Source organism: Leucoraja erinacea, chromosome 1 (assembly GCF_028641065.1).
Source record: "Leucoraja erinacea ecotype New England chromosome 1, Leri_hhj_1, whole genome shotgun sequence".
Classification (NCBI taxonomy): Eukaryota; Metazoa; Chordata; class Chondrichthyes; order Rajiformes; family Rajidae; genus Leucoraja; species Leucoraja erinaceus.
The window spans coordinates 34,589,360-34,613,327 of NC_073377.1; the positions used below are offsets into that span (position 1 = coordinate 34,589,360).

Here is a 23,968-nt window from a genome sequence, read left to right on the forward strand (position 1 = left end):
ACACGGCTCATTAAATACAGGGCTAACAACAAGAGATTTTAAGTTGGCAACTGTTCTTCCAGTTTTTAAACAAGGTCAGAAGTGTAATCTTGGGCGTTATGGACCGATTAGCACAACATTAAATCACTGAAAACACTGGTCTATTATAAAGGAAGCACTTAAAGTGCTTGTAGCAAAGGTAAAAGTAATAATTCCTAGCTAGCATGAGGTTTCTAAAAGGCAGGATATGCCTCACAAACCTGGTGGAATCCATGAGGTTCAAAAGGTCTGCATTGGTCCAAGCACAAAAATGTGCCGCAGATGCTAGAAATCTGAAATAAACCAAAAAATTAGCAATGTCCACAGGTCAGATTATATCTGATTTGAGAGTGAAACAAAGTTAAAGTCAGGTTGCATTGAATCATTAGTGATTCAACAGTGCATTATTTGTCACATAAGCAACTGCACAGCAAAATTATTTTTGCATATTTACACATGCTGGTGCCGCCACTTTTGGTGTCATTTTTCAAAGTCCAAATTCCAGTCAACCCGCACGTGCGATGTACTGGTGCAGTTCCCTCAAGCCGACGTCCCTCTCCTCGCCCGGTTAAGTAAACGGTGGTAACTTAACTGTGGTTAACTAAACACGTTATAGTAAACTGGACCCATGGTGCTGATTTCCACAGGCTTTTAATAACATTTCTCATAAGACATGGATAGGCTAAAGGAAGTTGTAACTCTGTTGCATACTTGTGACCAGCTCTGTCCGTGGAGTCAATCCTGCAATCAAAAAGCAAACAAAAACTGCTGACGCTAGAAATTTGAAAAATAAATAAAAAGCACCAACAATATTCTAGAATTGATGAAAGATCCTTGACTTGAAACTCCTTGTCTAAACCTTGTCTGCTCTCCCTCCTCTTTGACCAAATGTTTGATCATCTTTGGTCGTATATGGGTCGATGTCAAATCTTATTTGGTAATGCTCCTGTAAAATGTCTTGTAAAATCTAACTCATTTAACTTAACTCATTGTGCAGGCTGTTCTCATTGAAAGTAATAGTTGATCACCATCAACACAGAAAATACACAAGACACTGGCTCTTCCACTGGCCATCTTCACACTATCCAGGAGGGAGCAGGCAGGGGGTTCCTCAAACTAACAACATTTTGGTTAACATTTACATTTTACTTGAAATGGAAGACTTGACTTGAAATTTATTTGTAAAGCCCATCAACTTTAGTTCTGCATCTAATTTTCAGCTGGCTGGGTCCCTCTCAAAAACAATTTTCTATAGTCCCTGTTGGCAGGGTGCAGACTCAGTAAGTAGGTCATTGCTGGTACATAACAGACCCCAACTTAGCTGCTTCACGAGCACCAGATATTGCAGTTAAAACACAGCATGTCAGACAGCATTTCTGGGGAAAAGGAAAAGGCAGTTGGTCATGTAATTAAAGCTGTAAGTGTATCATCATATTTAGTGCTCTGGGTGCCTTATGGGAAATGATTCTCTGTGCTTATGAACATTTGGTCGAAGGAAGTCTTCAATTCATCTTTGTCTGCAGATGCTAACTTCCTGATTTATGTTTACATTAACTTCAATGCAAGCGATACAAAATAAGCAGGCAATTGCTTTTGGACATTTTACACCTCCCCCAATAGGTCTATTGAAAATGTCAGTAAGCTTTTTACAATTGCCTCAAATTTGAAGACTTGTGCGATGATACTGTAGATAATATTTGCATTAACTCTACAGGACACTATTTTTGTGTATAATAACTACTATTAACATGTTTTACACACGGTAAACGATTTCTAGCGTTTACCCTGGTCAGAGGGCTGATACCAGCATGTGAACAGTGTTAGGAAGAACCAGGTCTTGTCCCTTGACAACCATTTAAAAGCAACCCACTGTGTAAGCCATTATATGAATTAAATTCTTCTTGGGAATTTTGACACTGATTTCTATCTCCCAGTACGAAACACAACTGCACATTTCCTTCTTTAGCAAAATATTAACAAGCAATTCAAAGTCAAAGACATTCTCAGGTTAGGCTGTACAACCTGGTTAATAATTAAATAAATAGAAGAAAACCATTCCCAGCTGTAAAAGTAATGACTTTAGTGCATTGGCTTAGTCCTCAACATGGTGCTCCAATCCAAGGATATAAACAGAGATTTTAGCATAAATAAATTGGCCTACGATGCACTCAAATTTACACATTTTCATTGAAGCGCTAAAAATGTAGAAATATAGACCCCTGCATGTAAGAGTTTAAATATAAGTTCACTGAAGTCCAAATCAATTTTCATCTTTGACTGTACAAGTCATCATCGGGTCAGAGCCCGGGCCTCGAGAGTCTGCGAAGCCCGCAGGTGGGGCCACGGAGGCATCCGGAGAGGACCTGGAAGCGATAGTGGAGGTTGGTGCTGCGGTCGATAATGGCGCTGACCAACGGACGAGGACTGACATGAGGAAGTGAGGACACTGCTGCCGTGAGGAAGGAACAATGGAGGAACCGGCGTGCAGGGGACTACAGTGAGGGAAAGGGAGGGGGAGAACAAAGGGGGACCTGGTACGGGGATACTTTGTAACTTTGTAAAGTCCTTTATGGGCGACTATTTGCATACTTAGGTATGCAAGCAAAGAATTTCACTGTGACTTGTCACGTGACAATAAAGTATTCCATTCAATTCAATTCAATTCAAATAAGCTTGCATGTTATGCCTTTTTGTATCCACATTGGATATGCAGATGAAACTCATGTTTAATACATTATCCTGAACTGCAATTTGTAGCCAAAGGCACACCTCTGACCCACAAGCTACAAATGATTGAAAAATAACCGCTCATCTGTGCATTCAATGATGTTAGGTGGGAAGAACAACCTGCACATCTTGGAATAGCCCAGTGGAATTTCTAATATCTACCGAATGTGACAAAGATAACATTGGTTTAACACGCCTTAAGGCCCATATTTCGAGGAAATATAAACAGGTTACACACTGCTTGTGTGTTTCAACAGGGTAGAGAAACAAAGGAATTTGCGAATATAGGTAACGTCATTAAAAAAGACAGTACTCGGCTTAGTTTCTTCATGTGCAGAAGTTATATGGAAACTTGGTTGGAGCATATTTAGGGTAATGTGAACTATTCTGGTCTTAATATTATAAAACTAAGGGAGGGGCATGGAACGAGGTAAACCTATTTGTGATAACAAAGAGAGGCTACACACAAGTTTGGCCAGGCTGGTGTTTTTTCTCTAGGAATAATAGACGTACTGCACTCTGCAAAAGGTCTTGAAGATTGTGAAAGAGCCAACATAAAATAAATGATTTAACTTGTAGATGAGACTCAAATACAAGCTAGAAAATAATCTTAGAGAGTCCAATATGGAATTCAGAATGACATTTATTTTTAATGTAGACAAATTAACTGAAATAGATAGAGTACAGAGGAGATTTACTAGAATGTTGCCTGGGTTTCAACAACTAAGTTACAGAGATAGGTTGAATAAGTTAGGTCTTTATTCTCTGGAGCGCAGAAGGTTAAGGGGGGACTTGATAGAGGTCTTTAAAATGATGAGAGGGATAGACAGAGTTGATGTGGACAAGCTTTTCCCTTTGAGAATAGGGAAGATTCAAACAAGAGGACATGACTTCAGAATTAAGGGGCAGAAGTTTAGGGGTAATATGAGGGGGAACTTCTTTACTCAGAGAGTGGTAGCGGTGTGGAATGAGCTTCCAGTGGAAGTGGTGGAGGCAGGTTCATTGGTATCATTTAAAAATAAATTGGATAGGCATATGGATGAGAAGGGAATGGAGGGTTATGGTATGAGTGCAGGCAGGTGGGACTAAGGGGAAAAAAAGTTGTTCGGCATGGACTTGTAGGGCCGAGATGGACTGTTTCTGTGCTGTAATTGTTATATGGTGTTATATGGTTATATGAAGGACTGACACTAATAAACAGAAAAGCTGATGCATGTGCTGACAGAGGTAGTTGAATTGTATGAATCGTCCGTCAGTCACTGTGGATTTTGCTGCACTTAACATTAAGATGCATCTTTCACTGAATCATTCCATCAAACACGCCAATAACATACTCAGTACTTATCCTTGTTTGTTTGAGAAGTCTTATCAAAATGCATTACTCTCACTCACTCTTAGTTCAAATGTTTCTGGGGCTTCAATCAGCCTCATCTCTGTGACCTCAATATTACAACTTCCTGAAGTATCTGCGCTCCTCAAATTCTGGTCTCTTGATCATTCCCAAATTGCTCTCACCGTCAGTGGTTACTTCAGTTGAACAAGGTCTCAGACTTCAGATTTTCCTCGAACTTTTAGCAAGCCCTTAAAACCTCTCCTTGAACAAAGATTTGGTCACTTTTTCCAAAATCTTCGTCATAGCCATAGAGTGTGGGAACAGGTCCTTCGGCCTAAGTTGCCCAAACCGACCAAGATATCCCATCTACACTAGTCCCACCCGTCTGCGTTTGGCCCATATCCCTCCAAACCCATCCTATCTATATACCTGTCTAATAAAAGAGGCAGAGGTGACAGGGACAGTAGTAGGATAGATAGGCAGGCAGTAGATGTGACCTCCTCATGTGTACCTCCTCTAACCTCATCTGCTGCATTTAGTGCTCCCGACGTGACCGCCTTTTCATCAGTGATCTCCAAGGGGTTGTTAACTCCCATTTTAACTCCCCATTCCCATTCTGACCTGGGCCTCCTCCACCGCCATAGTGAAGCCACACACCAAGTGGACAAACAGCACCTCATATTATGCAGGTAGTTTACAACCCAACAGTATGAATAGTGAATTATCCTTATTAGGTAGCTAATTAACAACACTTTCTCCTTCCCCGTCCCCTCCCACCCAAATCCTCACCTCTGGCTTCACATTTCACACTTATCTACTTATTTTATAAGTTTATAAGTTATAGGAGCAGAATTAGACCATTCCTATAAGATAGGCATATCTATCTTTCCCCTTCTCCTGCCTTCTATTCATAACCCCTGATACCCTTACTAATCAAGAATCTGCCAAACTCCACATTAAAAATGTGTATCAACAGCCTCCACAGATGTCTGTGACAATAAATTCTACAGATTCACTGTTGTCTGACTAAAGAAATTCTTCCTCATCTACTTTCCTTTTATTCTGATTCTATGGCCTCTGGTCCTAGACTCTCCCAATAGTGGAAACATCCTCTACACATCCACTCTATCCAGGCCTTTTCTTTCACAGCCTTTTCTCTTTTACCCATCGCTGTCCTTTGACTATCCATCTGCCAAGCACAACCACCCCCACCCCTCCTCGGTATCCACTGATCATTTGCCAGGCTTTGTCATGGCCCCACCTCTCTTCCAGCTTTCTCTAAGGAAGCAAGCATCAACTGGTCAAAATTATTAATTATTTTGTTGAAGAGTGAATATGGAAGAAATAACATGTGACACCCTGGACGAATAGGACCTCATATTAAGCTTGGGTAGGTTACGACCCAACGGTATGAATGTTGAATTCTCCATTTTAGGTAGCAAACCAACAGCAGTGCTTTCTCCTTCACCCTGAAATATGAAGTACTCAGTAAGTCTAATTATAGTGCCTTCCCTAAAATCCTTGTGCTAGAAAATAACTGAAAATTGTTTCTGCAGACCCAACAGAAGTATATACAAAATCATTTATTTTTCCAATGGTACAAGTTATAATATTTCATCACATTTTCATAATATCCAGAGTACATGCATAAAAGAACGAGGGACTAGATATTCTTTCATAATGGAATGAAGCCTTAGATATTCCATTTCTCCGTGCGAGCTTCGATGGACTTCACTAAACCAGCTCCAAGAATTTCAAAGTCTTCGATAATAGCCTCCACATTGGGGATAATTTGAAGTCCATTTTCTCTTGTTTCCAACATCCTAGCATTGACGTGGGAAGTCTGTAATTGAAGAATTAAGTACTCATTGAAGCAAGATTTAATCATTTTACTTACATGTGACAAATTAGCTGAACATGTTCGATATAAATCAATCAATCAATCAATCAATCAAGCACTTTATTCATCCCCGAGGGGCAATTTAAAAGGGCGCATTACAGTAGCTTTAAAAAAAAAGAAAGAGACACAATCAACGAAGAGACAAACATTCAAAGCTACTCTCTGCACCTACCGTACCGGACGAGCAGTGACCCGGCTTTGGGTCGATACAATAATAACGATATGAAGGCACACCAAGCACGATGCCAAGACCGCGGCTTTGTTGTTTAGGCCGCAAGCGGTATTCACCTCTGCCAAGTTAAATTAATCACCTCTGCCTGCATATATATATCCCACTTTTTCCTGCATTTCCAGGTATCTATCCCAAAGTATCTCCATTGTCTGAGGTGCAGACAGGAGATTCTGTGGTGACGGGCGAGACTCGAGGATGATGTGTTGCGTCCTTGGTGCCAGGGTCCAAGACGTCTCGGACCGACTTCAGAACATCCTCCAGGGAGAAGGTGAGCAGCCGGATGTAGTTGTGCATGTAGGCACAAATGACGTGGGTAAGAAGAGGAAGGAGGTTCTGCAAAGTGGGTATAGAGAACTAGGTAGGAGGCTGAAAAGCAGGACCTCTAGGGTGGTTATCTCTGGGTTGCTTCCAGTACCTTATGCCAGTGAGAGTAGGAACATGGAGATAGAGGATCTGAATGTGTGGCTGAGGAGTTGGTGCAGGGATTTAGATTTCTAGATCACTGGAATGTCTTCTGGGGCAGGGATGACCTGGACAAAAAGGACGGGTTGCACCTTAATGGGAGGGGGACCGATATTCTGGCAGGCAGGTTTGCTAGTGTTACACGGATGGGTTTAAACTAAGGGGGGGGGGGGGAGGGTGGAGTCAACAACGTGGAAGTGTAAGACAATACAATAGGCACGGGAGTAGGCCATTCGGCCCTTCAAGCCAGCACCACCATTCAATGTGATCATGGCTGATCATCCACAATCAGTACCCCATTCCGGCCTCCTGTCCTCCGTATGCATGCAGTTAACGGGAAAGAGTGTAGGAAAGGTCACGTTTAAAGTAACAGGGCAGAGGAGTGGGAACCAATGCAAGGAGACAGGGGGCCATAAAAGGACAGAAGCAAAAGATGAGAAAATCAAACCTGAAAGCTTTATGCCAATGAAAGGAGCATTTGCAATAAGATGGATGAATTGAATGTGCAGTTAGTAGCTATGGGATATGATATAGTTGGAATTACGGAGATATGGCTCCAGGCTGGGAGCTAAGGATGCAGGGGTATTCGATATTCAGGAAGGATAGACAGAAAGGGAGGTGGGATGGCATTGCTGGTTAAAGAGGAGATTAATGCAATAGCAAGGAGAGACATTCGCTTGGATGCTGTAGAATCGCTATGGGTAGAACTGCGAAATAGCCAAGGGCAGAAAACGCTTGTTGGAGTTGTATACAGACCTACAAACAGCAGTAGAGAGGTTGGGGACAGCATCAAGCAGGAAATTAGAGATGAGTGTTGCAAAGGTACAACAGCAGTTATCATGGGTGACTTTAATCTACATATAGATTGGGCCAACCAAATTGGTAGCAGCGCTGAGGAGGATTTCCTGGAATACGGGATGGTTTTTTAAACCAATATGTAGAAGAACTGACTAGAGGGCAGGCCATCCTAGACTGGGTATTGTGTAATGAGGAAGGATTAGTTAGTAATCTTGTTGTGCAAAGTCCCTTGGGCAACAGTGACCATAATATGGTGGATTTCTGCATTAGGATGGAGAGTGACACAGTTAATTCAGAGACTAGGGTCCTGAACTTGAATAAAGGAGACTTTGAAGGTATGAGATGGGAATTGGCTAGGATAGACAGGCAAATTATACTAAAAGGGTTGACGGTGGAGATGCAATGGCAAAGATTTAAAGACCACATGGACGATCTCCAAAAATTGGTCATCACTGTCTGGCGAAAAAGTAAAACGGGGAAGGCGGTTCAACCGTCACTAATGAGGGAAATCAAGGATAGTGTTAAATCCAAGTGGCATATCAATTGGCCAGAGGAAGCAGCATACCGGAGGACTGGGAGAAATTACTCAACAAATGGGTTAATTAAGGGGGGGGGGGGGGGGAGAGCATGAACAAATGGGGAATATAAAACTGACTCTAAAAGTTTATTGAGATATGTAAAAGGGAAAAGATTAGTGAAGACAAATGTAGGTCCCTTACAGGGGAGAGACAGGGGGGGGGGGGGGGTTAAAAAGTAATTTGGTTCTGCATTAAGGAAAGATAAGCTTGTGGGGACATATAGTGGGAAAACTGACTCTAAAAGTTTAAACTGTTGGGATTGAGATATGTGAAAAGGGAAAAGATTAGTGAAGATCAAATGTAGGTCCCTTACAGTCAGTTTTAGATAATGGGGAAACCAAGGAAATGGCAGAACAGTTAAACTGTGGACTGGAGGGTAGCCACTGTTGGTCAGGATTGTAAAGGACCCCCCAGGGCCTGATGATCTGCATCCCAGGGTACCCAAAGGAGGACATTGGGTTCGACTGGATCAGTTCCTGTGGACTGGAGGGTAGCCAATGTAACCCCACTTTTTATGAAAGGAGGAAGAAAGAAAACGGGAAACTATAGACCAGTTAGCCTTACATCCGTAGTGGGGAAGATGCTGGAGTCGATTATTAAAGATGTTATAGCAGCACATTTGGAAAGCAGTGATGGGATCGGTCAATGTCAGCGTGGATTTATGAAGGGGAAATCATGCTCGACTAATCTTCCGGAATTTTTTGAGGATGCAACAAGTAGAATGGATAAGGGAGAGCCAGTGGATGTGGTGTATCTGGACTTTTAAAAAGCCTTTGACAAGGTCCCACACAAGGAATTAGTGTGCTAAATTAGAGTGCATGGTATTGGGGGTAGGGTACTGACATGGGTATGGAACTAGTTGGCAGACAGGAAGCAAAGAGTAGGAATTAACGGGTTATTTTCAGAATGGTAGTCAGTGACTAGTGGGGTGCCACAAGGTTCGGTGCTACAATATATATTAACGATTTACACAAGGGAATTAAATGTGACAACTCCAAGTTTGCGGGTGACACAAAGTTGGGTGGCTATGAGACGGGAGGGTGACTTGGATAGGTTGGGTGAGTGACAATAGACAATAGGTGCAGGAATAGGCCATTTGGCCCTTCGAGCCAGCACCGCCACTCAATGTGATCATCCACAATCAGTACCCCATTCCTGCCTTCTCCCCATATCCCTTGACTCCGCTATCTTTAAGAGCTCTATCTAACTCTCCCTTGAAAGCATCCAGACTGCAGATGCAGTATAATGTGGATAAATGTGAGGTTATCCAATTTGGTGGCAAGAACAGAAAGGCAGATTATTATCTGAATGGTGTCAGATTAGGAAAAGGGGAGGTGCAACGAGACCCGAGTATGCTTGTATATCAGTCACTGAAAGTAAGCATGCAGGTACAGCAGGCAGTGAAGAAAGCTAATAGCATGTTGGCATTAATCGCGAGAGGATTTGCGTTTAGGAGCAAGAAGTTCCGAATGCAGTTGTACAGGGCCCTGGTGAGACTGCACCTGGAGTATTGTGTGCAATTTTGGTCTCCTAATTTGAGGAAGGACTTTATTGCTATTGAGGGAGTGTAGCGTAGGTTAACCAGGTTAATTCCCGGGATGGCGGGACTGACATATGATGAAAGAATGGGTCGACTGCGCTGGTATTCACTGGAATTTAGAAATATGAGGGAATCTTATAGAAACATTTAAAAATGTTAAAGGATTGTACAGGCTAGATGCAGGAAAAATGTTCCCGATGTTGGGGGGGTCCAGAACCAGGGGTCGCAGTTTAAGAATAAGGGGTAGGCCATTTAGGACTGAGATGAGGAAAAATATCTTCACCGAGAGCATTGTGAATCTGTGGAATTCTCTGCCACAGAAGGCAGTGGAGGCCAATTCACTGGGTGTTTTCAAGAGAGAGTTAGATTTAGCTCTTAGGGCTAAAGGAATCATGAGATATGGGGGAAAAGCAGGAACAGGGTACTGATGTTAGATGATCAACCATGATCATATTGAATGGCGATGCTGGCTTGAAGGGCCGAATGGCCTACTCCTCCTATTTTTCTGTTTCTAAATACCACGATTGCGCCTGCCTCCACTACTACCCTGTGACTGCATGGGTTTCCTCCAGGTCCTCCAACAAGTTAGATAGAGCTCTTAAAGGCTTTTGATTCTAAAATCGTCACACCTTGTGACTGGTGTTGCCCTCTGCATTTCCCTGGTTATGACGCAGCGAAGTTACGACCCACAATGACTCAAGATGATTTGGCGAATAGCTCGTGAGGAGACAGTCAATTAGCAAGCTGGCGATGACTTTTCCCATTTCAGACAATGTCTCTCATTGTATTTCAATTATACATTATTGTCACATGTACTCAGGTACAGTGATATGCCTTGTTTTGCAAACAACCCAGAAAAATCATACAGCAGACCACACTTACATAAGTTCAATGAACAGTCGTATCCAATTCTATTCGCAGTCTTATCTGGAAGATGGTTACAACTACAGTCTCTGTGGTTCCCTAGCATTGCCTGCAGAAATTAATCTTCATCTTGCATCTGCTGCATGACAGAAGCAATTAAATAAATTCAAATAATTGAACAACAAAACATAGGTGCTGACACTTAGCTGGATCCCTTGCAATGATTCTCCTTCACTAAAATAAGTGGTGGGGAACTTACTGTACTGGATGTAATCTGCCCCAAATTCTCAAGTCAATTCCCAGCTGCTGCCTGCAAGGTCCATCCAATTGAATATAAACTGTTCAGGTAATTTGTTTCAGTATCATTCAATTATTCCAAAATCATACCTTGAAAGGTTGCGGAGCAAAAGCCTGCGGTTTCCAAAGTACACCGACCAAATTTCCACCATGTGCATCATAGAAAAACAGAGCAAATTCCCCAAAGGCGCTCTGTAATACAGCAAATTATTGTAATTAATCAGGATTTACAAATATTCATATAATGAAAGGCAAGAAATGCAATTGGATTTCAAGTTGGAATTATAGCAGAAAATTACAGGATCAGGAATAATTCGTGTAACATAATGGCACTGAAATCCTTATGAGAACCAAACATTAACCCAAAACCATTACTCCAATTTTATGCACAAGATTCCACATTGCACAAAATTTTGAAGAGCTGATCATTTTGGTAAGGAAAGACATAAAATCCTGGAGTATCTCAATTGGTCCAGAAATAGTAAATAAAATAGTACAGTAATTCTCAAATAGAAATACTCTTGAAAAGGCCAGATAAGCAGCTGTAATCATGTGCCTTACAAAATCCCACGTAGCCTCATGAATGTAACATGCAAAATGCATTTTCACAATGAAAAATAAACCAATTCCATCAACAGCTAACAACTTCTGACAAATGTGCATTTTAAATTGAAAGCATTCTATTTCTGTAACTAAAGTCCAATAATCCACAGAGATCCGACCTTATTGCTTTAGAGTCGGGAATTCAAATCCCACCAAAGATATTTAAATTCAGATAACTAAATTATATCTGGGATTAAAAGAAGCTCAGTCAATGAAATCACAAAATCATAAGCCATCACAAAATGCCACCGGGTGTCATGGAGTTGAAACATGTTATTCTGCTTATTCAACACGTGTCATCTAATTTCATCTAATCTGCAGGTCGGATCGGTAGTAAAGAAGGCAAAAACAATGCTAGCATTTATTTCAAGAGTGCTAGAATGTAAAACCAGGGATGTAATGCTGAGGCTCTGTGAGGCCGTATTTGGAGTATTGTGAGCAATGTTGGGCACCATATCTGAGGATGTACAGGCTCTGGAGAGGGTCCAGAGGAGGTTTACAAGAATGATCCCAAGAATGAGTGGATCAACATATGATGAGCGTTTGACGGCACAGGGCCTGTACTCGCTGGAGTTTAGAGGATGAGCAGGTACCTCATTGAAACTTACTGTATAGTGAAAGGCCTAAGTGGAGAGGATGTTTCCACTTGTGGGAGAGTCTAGGACTAGAGGTTATAGCCTCAGAATTAAAGGATGCTCCTTTAAGAAGGAGATGAAGAGGAATTTATTTTGTCAGAGTGTGGTGAATCTGTGGAATTAAAAGCCACAGAAGGCTGTGGAGGCCGTCAATGGATATTTTAAAGGCAGAAATAGATAGATTCTAGATTAGTATGGGTGTCAGGGGTTATGAGGAGAAGGCAGGAGAATGGCATTAGGAGGGAGAGATAGATCCGCCATGAGTGAATGGCAGAGTACACTTGATGGACCGAATGGCCAAATTATGCTCCTATCACATGACCTTAGGATCTCCCTAAGACATACAGTAACATTAGATTCTTTATTGTAAATTGATGTATCCCTCTTCCAAAAGCATTCCCAATATGATAGTTATGCATATTTTCAGACAGACTCTACACATTAGTGAGAATCATTCCTTCTATTAGCATCATTAATGTGAAGTACGCACCTTTAGCTCAAGGAGATAACGCTGTACTGGGTCATAGTCCACCACTGGTAGTTTTAAGAACTTCACTGCTGCATTACGTTTCAATGTCCCTCGGCAGTAGGCTACCTTTGGCTTATCAACTGCTTCGAGATACCTTGGAATATGTTTGGGGTTTAGGTGAATAACAACATCATAAATCTCCAGAGGAGGCCGGAATACCATCTAATGTAGGAAAAATTAAGAAAATCTTTCATTTCTAAGATATTAATTCTCTTTTCACATCAATAAAAGCTTTTAAACCATCAGCACCATGTTTCTTTTGATAACCGACAGCATCTTCCAGATTTCGAGTCCGAATCAACTTGGTGGCCAGAATGCGCTAATCCTTACAGTGCCTACAGAGGGGATCATGACAGAAGCCTCCTTGTGACGATCCCTGGAAGCGACGACGCGATGCACTCTGTGACACATCGGGCGACAATTCTGTCAACATGTTGGACGATGACAGAAGCCAAGAGTGAGCTACATCATATGACACACAAGTGAACAAAGCAAAGTGCCCACAGAAGCATTTGCAAACAACTGACTTCAGACATGTTCTCCAAATGTGTTCTGGCAATTTTGAATGAAGTCCTCATTAGTTTAATGGCATTTGAATTTAAAAGATCTAATATAGCCTACTATTTATTGCCAAATAGTAGTGCAGCTGGTAGTTTGGTGGCCAGAATGTGATCATGCTTACAGATTCCCACATAAGCATTTGCAAATAACTGTCAATCGGATTGTATTCCAATAACAAATATTTTAAAATCACCAAACCACGAAAACAAAAATCCAGTTGTTCTTTCTGTACTATCCACAAATTTGAGTTCTGGGGATATCATAGGATTACTGCAGACAATTGTGTGTACTGACAATATATGATAATTGTGAATGAAGGCAGGATACATGAAGGGAATGTGGTGAGATATATTCTTGCTGTGACATGTCGGAGCTTGACAGCCTTAACCCCAGCGTAGAACAGCCCCACCCGTACACTGATTACCTTCGGCTGTCAAATTCAATTGATTCAACACACGGGATAATGTGCAGATGACGAAGGATGCGTGGCAATAATACAATGTGTTCTAGAAATTTTGGGTGAAGTCCTCATTAGTTTAATGGCATTTCAATTTAAAAGATCTATTATACCCGACTAATTATTGCCCAACAGTGGTATATCTGGACTTTCAGAAGGCTTTTGACAAGGTCCCACATGAGAGATTAGTATACAAACTTAAAGCACACGGTATTGGGGGTTCAGTATTGATGTGGATAGAGAACTGGCTGGCAAACAGGAAGCAAAGAGTAGGAGTAAACGGATCCTTTTCACAATGGCAGGCAGTGACTAGTGGGGTACCGCAAGGCTCAGTTCTAGGACCCCAGCTATTTACAATATATATTAATGATTTGGACGAGGGAATTGAATTCAACATCTCCAAGTTTGCGGATGACACAAAGCTGGGGGGCAGTGTTAGCTGTGAGGAGGATGCTAGGAGGCTGCAAGGTGACTTGGATAGGCTGGGTGAGTGGGCAAATGCATGGCAGATGCAGTATAATGTGGATAAATGTGAGGTTATCCACTTTGGTGGCAAAAACAGGAAAGTAGATTATTATCTAAATGGTGGCCGATTAGGAAAGGGGGAGATGCAACGAGACCTGGGTGTCATGGTACACCAGTCATTAAAAGTAGGCATGCAGGTGCAGCAGGCAGTGAAGAAGGCGAATGGTATGTTAGCATTCATAGCAAAAGGATTTGAATATAGGAGCAGGGAGGTTCTACTGCAGTTGTACAGGGTCTTAGTGAGACCACACCTGGAGTATTGCGTACAGTTTTGGTCTCGTAATCTGAGGAAAGACATTCTTGCCATAGAGGGAGTACAGAGAAGGTTCACCAGACAGATTCCTGGGATGTCAGGACTTTCATATGAAGAAAGACTGGATAGACTCGGTTTGTACTCGCTAGAATTTAGAAGATTGAGGGGGGATCTTATAGAAACTTACAAAATTCTTAAGGGGTTGGACAGGCTAGATGCAGGAAGATTGTTCCCGATGTTGGGGAAGTCCAGAACAAGGGGTCACAGTTTAAGGTTAAGGGGGAAATCTTTTAGGACCGAGATGAGGAAAACGTTTTTCACACAGAGAGTGGTGAATCTGTGGAATTCTCTGCCACAGAGGGTAGTTGAGGCCAGTTCATTGGCTATATTTAAGAGGGAGTTAGATGTGGCCCTTGTGGCTAAAGGGATCAGGGGGTATGGAGAGAAGGCAGGTACAGGATACTGAGTTGGATGATCAGCCATGATCATATTGAATGGCTGTGCAGGCTCGAAGGGCCGAATGGCCTACTCCTGCACCTATTTTCTATGTTTCTATGGCCGGTAAAGCTGCTGTCTCACACAGTCAGAGACATAGAACAGTACAGCACAAGACCAGGCCATTTGGCCCACAATGTGTGTCAAACATGTTGCCAAGACCATCTCTCATCTCCCTGCACGTAATCCATATCCATACCCAGACCTGGGTTTGATCCTGACCTTGGGTGTTGTCTATGCGTAGCTTGCACTTTTTTCCTGTGACCATGTGTGTTTCCTTTGGGTGTTGCGGTATCCGACTACATCCCAAATACGTGTGGATTTGTAGGTTAATTGGCCTCTGTAAATTTACCCCCAATGTGTAGAGAGTTGACGGGAAAGTGGGAAACACAGAACGTATGCAAATGGATTCGGTGGACTGAAGGGCCTATTTCTACACTGTATCTCTAAACTAAACTTTCCATAATATATTGACCAGTAGGATGGCATGATTCTACTTTGACTGGAAGTTAGAATAGTTCTTGACAAACAGCAACAAACAACTGCAGATGGAACCTGGAGCAAAAATAAGAGCTGCTGGAGAAGCTCAGCATCTGGGCTCGGTGAACGGTCACGACCCAAAACATTGATTGCCATGTCCTTCCACGGATGTTGCCTAACCTGTTGAATTCCTCCAGAAACCATACTTTCCTTGCTAGCAAAAAGCACAAGATTTCTTAGAGTAAATTATACTATTTGTATGAAATCGTTGTTTTTGTTAGCAAAATCAATGATGCATTGCTGATTGGAGATGTTAAGGACATCCTTTATGTGGTGCGTGAAAGCTATTTTTTAAACGTGCTTCAAAACTGTATTGAAATTAATAGTTTTGGTAACTTAAAAGGCAATTCTTTAGCAGCTGGAATGCTGTTATTTGTGCGGCAAGCAAGCAATAAAGAAAATAAATTAAAATAAATTAAATAATCTTGTGATAATCTTGTGGTCTAAGCCCATAACTCTGACAAAGGCGGACTGTGGTATGCTTGGCCTATTGGTCGAGGCATTGAGTATAAGTCAAGAAGTCACGATGCAGATTGATAGAACTTTGTTGAGGCCGCATTGGGAGTATTGCGTGCAATACAGGAAGAACAAAGCGGCTTTGGAAAGTGTGCAGAGTTTTATCAGAATGATGGTCAGATTAGAGGATATTAGCTGCAAAAAGAGGGTGGACAATAATTTGCTTGAATGCAAGAGGTTGAGGGAGACCTGCTGAAAGTATAAACGATTATTGCGTAGACAATCAGAAAAAATTCCCAGGATGAAAATATCAAATACTAAAGGGCATAGTTTTGTTAGAGGGCCAACATTTAAAGGAGATGTGTGGAGCAGATTTTTATTTTATATGGTGGGTGCCTGGAATGCGTCACCAGGGACGGTGGATGAGTCAGATATGATAGTGGATGATGACAGAAACACACCAGCTTTATGGCTTTATTTATCAGTGACCTCGGGTGAGGGAAATAAATGACAATGATTGATATATTTATTCATGTACAGCACAAGATCGGGCCCTTTGGCCCACCATGCCTGCACAGACCACAGTGTTAATCTAACTTAACCCACTTTAAATTTAGCTTAGTTTTTAGTTTAGAGGTACAACACAGAAACAAGTCCTTCAGCCCACTGAGTCAGTGATCCCCACACCTGCTTGCACACGGAGGAAGAAATGTATTTTACCGTCCGCCCCCCACATTTTTCAATATTCTCAGACTTTTTTTTCATCTGCACTTTCTCTGTCATTGTAAGACTATATTCTGCACTTCATTTTTCTCTTTGTGCTACCTGGTGTACATGTATAGCTTGAATGTACTGTATGATATGATTAGACCGGATTGTACACAAAATAAGGTTTTTCACTGTGTCATACACTTAACAATAATAAACCAGTACACAATTTCAGTATAATAAAGTATGATTTCAGTGGACTTTTTCTTTTGAGAAGAAAATTAGAATGCAACGTAATTGTTGCTGACAGGGAGATATTTTTCCAATGTTTAATAATTCAAGTCATTTCGAAGATTTGGCTCACATTATTAACGTAGTTTACATAGCAAGATAACAGAAGTGAATCATGTTTGCAATATCCAGACATTACCTTAAAATCATGGTTATCAGTGGGATCCAGAAGCTGACTTTCCAGTATTTGCAATGATTGGCTTGCTAGCTCTATCAATTGTTGGAGAATCTGAAAAGTTAATATTAATTATGGATTGCATTGATCAAAATCAAGAAATCCCCAGTTTAACTTGCCCGTCCGTGCCTTGGGCAATTGGTCACATGCACTAGAGTGAACATTTAAATTAGGTTTGCCAAAAATCAATGGTTTAATAATAATAATAATAATAATAAATTTTATTTATGGGCGCCTTTCAAGAGTCTCAAGGACACCTTACAAAAATTTAGCAAGTAGAGGAAAAACATGTAAGCGGAATGAAATAAATAGTAGAGACATGACTAGTACACAAATAAAGACAGAGTGTCTTCTCAAGTGTTTCATCGTTATACAATGAAACTCTTACTTGCAGCAGCATAACAGAATAAGTAAACATAGTATACTGTAAATAATATAACAAAAAAGAAAAAAAAACTGTGAACTCATCGTCTTTCAATCACAACCTCAAAAATCAAATTCTCAGCAAAACCACAAAACAATGGGTGTCAATGGTTATTAGGAGAAGGCAGGAAAATGCGATTAGGGGCTGAGATCAGCCATGATTTAATTGCGGCGTAGATTCGATGGGCAGAATTGCCTAATTCTACTTCTATAACTTGTGAACACAAAATTCTGCCCCCCTGCATATACTTGAGAACGTGCCAATATTTTCTTAAATTAACTCCCAGCATTTAGGTGCTCACATTTATTGCCCATCTCCATCCAAATGCTCAATTTGCAGTTTGGTAAAAGTATGCCTTGGGCCATTTTACCACATTGGTGCTTTGACCACTGAGTATTTCCAGCATTTTCTGATTTGGAGTTTTACAGAATTCACAAGGAAGGTGAGACACAACAGGGATATGAGATTTCCTTCCCTTCAGCACATTGGGTTTTCAACCATGTTAAAAGGTCACAGTTAACGCAACCAACATTATATTTTCACGCATATTTAAAAATAATTAAATTGCTTTTAAGTCTTAAAATCTAACATGTTGGCTAGGACACAAAGTGCTACAGTAACTCAGCAGGTTTGGCAGCATCTCTGGAGAACATGGATAGGTGACATAGTGGAGGAGATGAAAGCTGGAAAAGGGGAGAGGCAGGACAAAGCATATCAGGTAATCGGGGTGGGCAGGTAATGAAGACTTGGACTTGGTTGTCAGGTCCTTGCCCTCAACTGTTGGCACTATAATTGTAACCCAAAGAGAAAGTCTGCTCACCGGTGCTGACGGTCGCCTTTTGGTCCAGATTGAGGTTTTCCTCTCATTGGGGGTAGCGATAAACATAACAGGAAGCTGATTCCGTGCGGCACTAAAGTTGTTCTTAATCTCAGCATATTCAGTATCTGTAATACATACCAAAGTTAGATAGTCTTTTCCCCCCAACACAGTATTCCCCACAAAGACAAGTCCAGTTTGTAAACAAACATATGGCAGGCAGACCAACTAATGGTGAAAGGCTTGGATAGTGGATGTGTAGAGGATGTTTCCACTAGTGGAAGCATCTAGGACTAGAGGTCGTAGCCTTAGAATTAAAGGACGTTCCTTTAAGAAGGAGATGAGGAGGACTTTCTATAGTTAGAGGGTGGTGAATCTGTGGAATTCTTTGCCACAGAAGGAAGTGGAGGTCATGTCAATGGATATTTTTAAGGCAGAGATAGATAGATTCTTGATTAGTACAGGTGTCAGAGGTTATGGGGAGAAGGCAGGAGAATGGGGTTAGGATGGCGGAGTAGACTTGATGGGCTGCATGGACTAATTCTGCTCCTATCAATTATTACTTTATGATCTAATGGACCAATTGTCTTTCTTGATAAAATCAAGCACAAGCTTCATCTAACAATACCCCTTGGGTTATAACTGTTGGCTTGATCATCTCCTTCCCTCAAAAGAGCATATATATTCTGTAGAGTGAAGAAATATCTAAAGATTATATATACTGCAATCAGAAGAAGAGTAGGGAAACAGATGGTAGAGATAATGTCTTTTTTTAAACATTAGTGATTGGATTGCAGATAAGGTTATGGACGTTTTTACAAATACTTTCATCTGCAACATTGCAACACCAAGGGAAGGATGTGACTGAACTGGAATGGGTTCAGAGGAGATAGGACAAAATGCTGCTTGGGTGCAATGTTTCAGTTCTTCGGAGAGATAAGATGCAGACACAAGGAACTGCCAATGCTAGTTTCCAACAATAAAAGTGCTGAGTAATTTAATGGGTCGGCAGCATTTTTAAAGGACGTGGATATGTGATGTTTTGGGTGGGAGACTCTTCTCCAGACTCTGCAGTAAACAGTAGAAAGCTGGAAGAGAGGTGGGGATAGGATGAAGCCTGGCAATTGATACTTGGGATACAGGCGAGGGTTGTTTTTTTTTTAAGATGACATGGGTGGGCAAAGACTAGAGAAAAATGGAGATTAATGTGTAAAGGTAAGGAGAAAAGAGAAGTGAATGTAAAGCCAGAGGAAGGGATATAGGTGGAAGGGGACAGCTTACAACCCAGTGATATGAACTTTGAAATCTCTAATTTTAGGTAACACCCTCTCCTTCTTTTACTCAATTTTTCCCCTGTACTCCATCTGGGTACACACCCATTTTTCCAACTATCCTGCTCCCCTTTACCCTTCTCTTTATCCACCTGTACCAAAAGACTATCAAAAGGCAGCCAATATCAAACTTATCAAAAGAACAAGATTTAGTCTAATCTTCTTTAAGCAGCAGCTGATAGGAGCACTAAATTACTATACATTTCAAGATGCCGAAAACCTGACTTTGCTTAATTAAGTGATAGATTACACAATTCTAATTAACCATTGCTGAACTCAAGTCTGGTCAACTCTTGTGTGAAAGATCCCATTTATCAATTCTTCTGCCGCATAAATAAATAGATTTTATTTAAAAATAAATAAATAAATTCGATTTTTACCAAATCTGGTCAGTTTAATCTGTAAAAGAAAGACGAATGATTGTAAAACAGCAAAATCATCAGTGTGTATAACATGAGACCTCACCTTTAATCTCGCCATTCAGATTCACAATCAGCGGGTTTATCTTCCAATCAAACGTTGATAGCAAATTCAGAAAGCGAAGGAAGCCAGTTTGTGGAGAGCTATTTAACCAAAGATTAAATATTAAAAATCAAAGCTCGAATATATTCAACTATGGATTGCTCTGAATTTAAAGAGCTAAATATATAAAATAGGGCTAGTCTATATGGGTTATGAAACCTATTCACCCATTTCTACTTTAACTCTGCCTGACCCTTGTATTTCTCAATTCTTTAGTATTCAAAGATCTGTCAGTCTCTTTCAGTATCTACCAGTATCTACCTAATTTCAGAGTATGTTAGAAGAGAGAACCTAACCAATAAATAACTTGGGCAAACAAATTCCTCTTCATCTCAGTCCTAAATATACAATCCCTTCTCCTAAAACTATATCTTAAATTCCACTCTCTCCAGCCAAGGAATACACCCTCTTAGTATTTATCTCTTCACATTCTCCACAATGTTTGTGTTTCAGTAAAATCACATTTCAATCTTAACTCCAGAGAACAAACATCAAACTGACATCTCCTATTTATCCCAGTAGATCACACGTGAATTTCTCAAACATAATTAATGACAAATATAATTAAATAACACATTGCAGAATCGCATCAATTTTTAACAGCAAAAGGCAAAAGGATCTTTGACAGATTGAAACAAGGAAAAAGCTGCCAAATAGATAGTGTGAGTAAATCCACTCACTACACAAAGGTGGACCATGCAGGAATTAAATTGCAAAACAATATTCCGTCTGTAGACCCTACAAATAAAAGTGAGTTCTTACGCGAGTGGTGAATAAGGTGCAGGCTGGGTGAAGAGGTAGGCTGCAAGAAGATCAATACACTCCTCACCAACTTCGGCACTGAGTAACTGTGCACTGATCCAGCGCTTTGCAAGTCGGCATGTTCCACTGTATGCAGAATGTTGCTGTTGAAGCCTGAGGAGAAGAGATTTAGATCAGAATTTCAAGAGTTGAACAGTCAATGGACAATAGATAATAGGTGCAGGAGTAGGCCTTCAATCCATTCGAGACAGCACCACCATTCACTGTGATCATGGCTGATCATCCACAATCAGTACCCCGTTCCTGCCTTCTCCCCATATCCATTGACTCCGCTATCTTTAAGAGCTCTATCTAACTCTCTCTTGAAAGCATCCAGAGAACCTGCCTCCACTACCTTGTGAGGCAGAGAATTCCACAGGTTCACAACCCACCAGGTGAAAACCTTTTTCCTCATCTCCGTTCTAAATGGCTTACCCCTTATTCTTAAACTGTGGTCCTGGTTCTGGACTCCCCCAACATCGGGAACATGTTTCCTGCCTCTAGCGTGTCCAATCCCTTAATAATCTTGTATGTTTTAATAAGATCCCCTTCTCATCCTTCTAACTTCCAGTGTATACAAACCCAGTCGTTTCATTATGACAGTCCCGCCATCCCGGGAATTAATCTTGTGAACCTACGCTGCACTCCCTCAATAGCAAGAATGGCCTTCCTCAAATTTGGAGACGAAAACTGCACACAATACTACAGGTATGGTCTCACCAGAGCCCTTTACAACTGCAGGACCTCTTTGCCTCTATACTCAACTCCTCTTGTTATGAAGGCCAACATGCCATTAGCTTTCTTCACTGACTGCTGTACCTGCATGGTTACTTTCAGTGACTGATGGACAAGGACATCCAGATCGCGTTGTACTTCCCCTTTTCCTAACTTGACACCATTCAGATAATATCCTATTCTAGCCACCAAAGTCCCCTTTTCTCAACTGTAACACTGGCACTTCCAATTTTCCCTTCTCCCTCTCAAATTGTAGATTAAAATTTACCATATTATGGTCACTACCTCCTAATGGCTCCTTTACCTTCAGTTCCCTTATCAAATCCGCTTCATTACACAACACTAAATCCAGAATTGCCTTCTCCCTGGTAGGCTCCAGTACAAGCTGCTCTAAGAATCTATCTCGGAGGCACTCTACAAACTCCCTTTCTTGTGGTCCAATACCAACCTTATTTTCCCAGTCTACCTGCATGTTGAAATCTCCCATAACCACCGTAGCATTACCTTTACGACATGCCAATTTTAACTCTTGATTCAACTTGCACCCTATATCCAGGCTACTGTTTGGGGGCCTGTAGATAACACCCATTAGGGCATTTTTACCCTTACAATTCCTTAGTTCTATCCATACTGACTCCACATCTCCTGATTCTATGTCACCTCTCACAAGGGACTGAATTTAATTCCTCATCAACAGAGGTACCCCACCCCCTCTGCCCACCTGTCTGTCTTTTCGATAGGATGTATACCCTTGAATATTCAGTTCCCAGTCCTGGTCCTCCTGCAGCCATGTCTCAGTAATTGCCACGACATCATACTTGCCAATCTCTAACTGACCCTCAAGCTCATCCACTTTATTTCTTATACTTTGCGCATATACTTCATATACAACACTTTAACTTTGGTATTCACCTTCCCTCTCACACTGGTCACTGTTGACCCTGACCTTACTTTCTTAGAAACATAGAAACATCTTATCCCTTCTCGAACTTTCCTTCTCATTAATTTGGGAGTCTTTTGTAACTATTGATACAAAAGTACTGAGTGGTGAATCTCTGGAACTCTCTGCCACAGAGGGTAGTTGAGGCCAGTTCATTGGCTATATTTAAGAGGGAGTTAGATGTGGCCCCCTTTGGCCAAGGGGATCAGAGGGTATGGAGAGAAGGCAGGTACGGGATACTGAGTTGGATGATCAGCCATGATCATATTGAATGGCGGTGCAGGCTCGAAGGGCCGAATGGCCTACTCCTGCACCTAATTTCTATGTTCTATGTTTCCTGGACGCGCTTTCCCCTTTAACTCCATCTTTATACTCCCAATTTGTCAACCCCTTCCCCCCACTATTTAGTTTAAACCCACACGTGCAAACCTGCTTGCCAGAATGTCGGTCCCCCTCCAGTTAAGGTGTAACCCGTCCCTTTTGTACAGGTAACCCCTACCCCAGATGAGATCCCAGTGGTCTATAAATCTAAATCCCTGCTCCCTGCAACCGCCCCCCCCCCCCCAGACACATATTCAGATCCCCTTTCTCCCTGTTCCTGCCCCACCAGCACGAGGTCCAGGAAGCAATCCAGAACCACGCAACAACCAGCTAGAAATCCTGCTTTTCAGTCTTCTTCCTAACTCTCTGAACTCATGTCGCAGAACCTCCTTCCTTTTCTTCCCGACGTCGTTTGTGTCCACGTGCACAACTACTGCCGGCTATTCACCTTCCCTCTCGAGGATGTTCTGAAGTCGGTGCAGAAATCTTGAACCCTGGCATCAGGGAGGCGACAGACCATCCTCGAGTCTCGCCTGAAGCCACAGAATGTCCTGTCCGCAACTGGGACAATGGAGTCACCCACCACTATGGCTCTGCCTGATGTTGGTCTCGCCGGTCGAGTCTCATCACTGGGTTTGGAGTCACCGACATGTCCGCCACTCGGTCTGGAAGCGTCGTCTGCTCCCATGAGGGTGTATCTGTTTCCATTTGGCACAGCCACCGGGGACTCCTACACTCCACGGTTACTCCCTTTCTCACAGTCACCCACCGTCACTCTTCCTGTATCCTTGGCGTGACAACCTCACTGTAGGTCCTGTCCAGGAAACTTGTTTTCCTGGATGGCCCTGAGGTCATCCAGCTGCTGCTCCAGTTCCCAAACACCTTCATTCAGGAGCTGCAGCTGGACACAATTTCTGTCAGAAGCACCAGGGGTGTCCCCGACTTCCCACATCCTGCAGGAAACACACTGTATCAACTTGCCTGCCATTGCCTGGACCAAAATCACAAATTTCAATCAAATGGAGCCTCCTTACCTCCTCGCCAAAGGCTCACACTTTACTCACCTAGGCAGCTCCCAACAAGGCCACTCTACTACAGCT

General features: G+C 41.8%; 1 protein-coding gene across 1 annotated transcript in view; it reads right to left on the bottom strand.

The window, feature by feature from the left end:
• Window positions 1-5,646: 5,646 nt before the first annotated feature.
• nol6 (nucleolar protein 6 (RNA-associated)) overlaps window positions 5,647-23,968 on the bottom strand; it is a 94,061-nt gene continuing 75,739 nt past the window's right edge. Inside the window, exons 20-26 of the mRNA XM_055632531.1 lie at window positions 20,834-20,986; window positions 20,015-20,112; window positions 18,222-18,346; window positions 16,942-17,031; window positions 12,478-12,678; window positions 10,840-10,941; window positions 5,647-5,921 (exon numbers count right to left, since the gene is read on the bottom strand). Coding sequence (XP_055488506.1) covers window positions 5,772-5,921; window positions 10,840-10,941; window positions 12,478-12,678; window positions 16,942-17,031; window positions 18,222-18,346; window positions 20,015-20,112; window positions 20,834-20,986 — 919 coding nt within the window. The 3' untranslated portion in view covers window positions 5,647-5,771. The remainder of the gene's footprint in view (window positions 5,922-10,839; window positions 10,942-12,477; window positions 12,679-16,941; window positions 17,032-18,221; window positions 18,347-20,014; window positions 20,113-20,833; window positions 20,987-23,968) is intronic.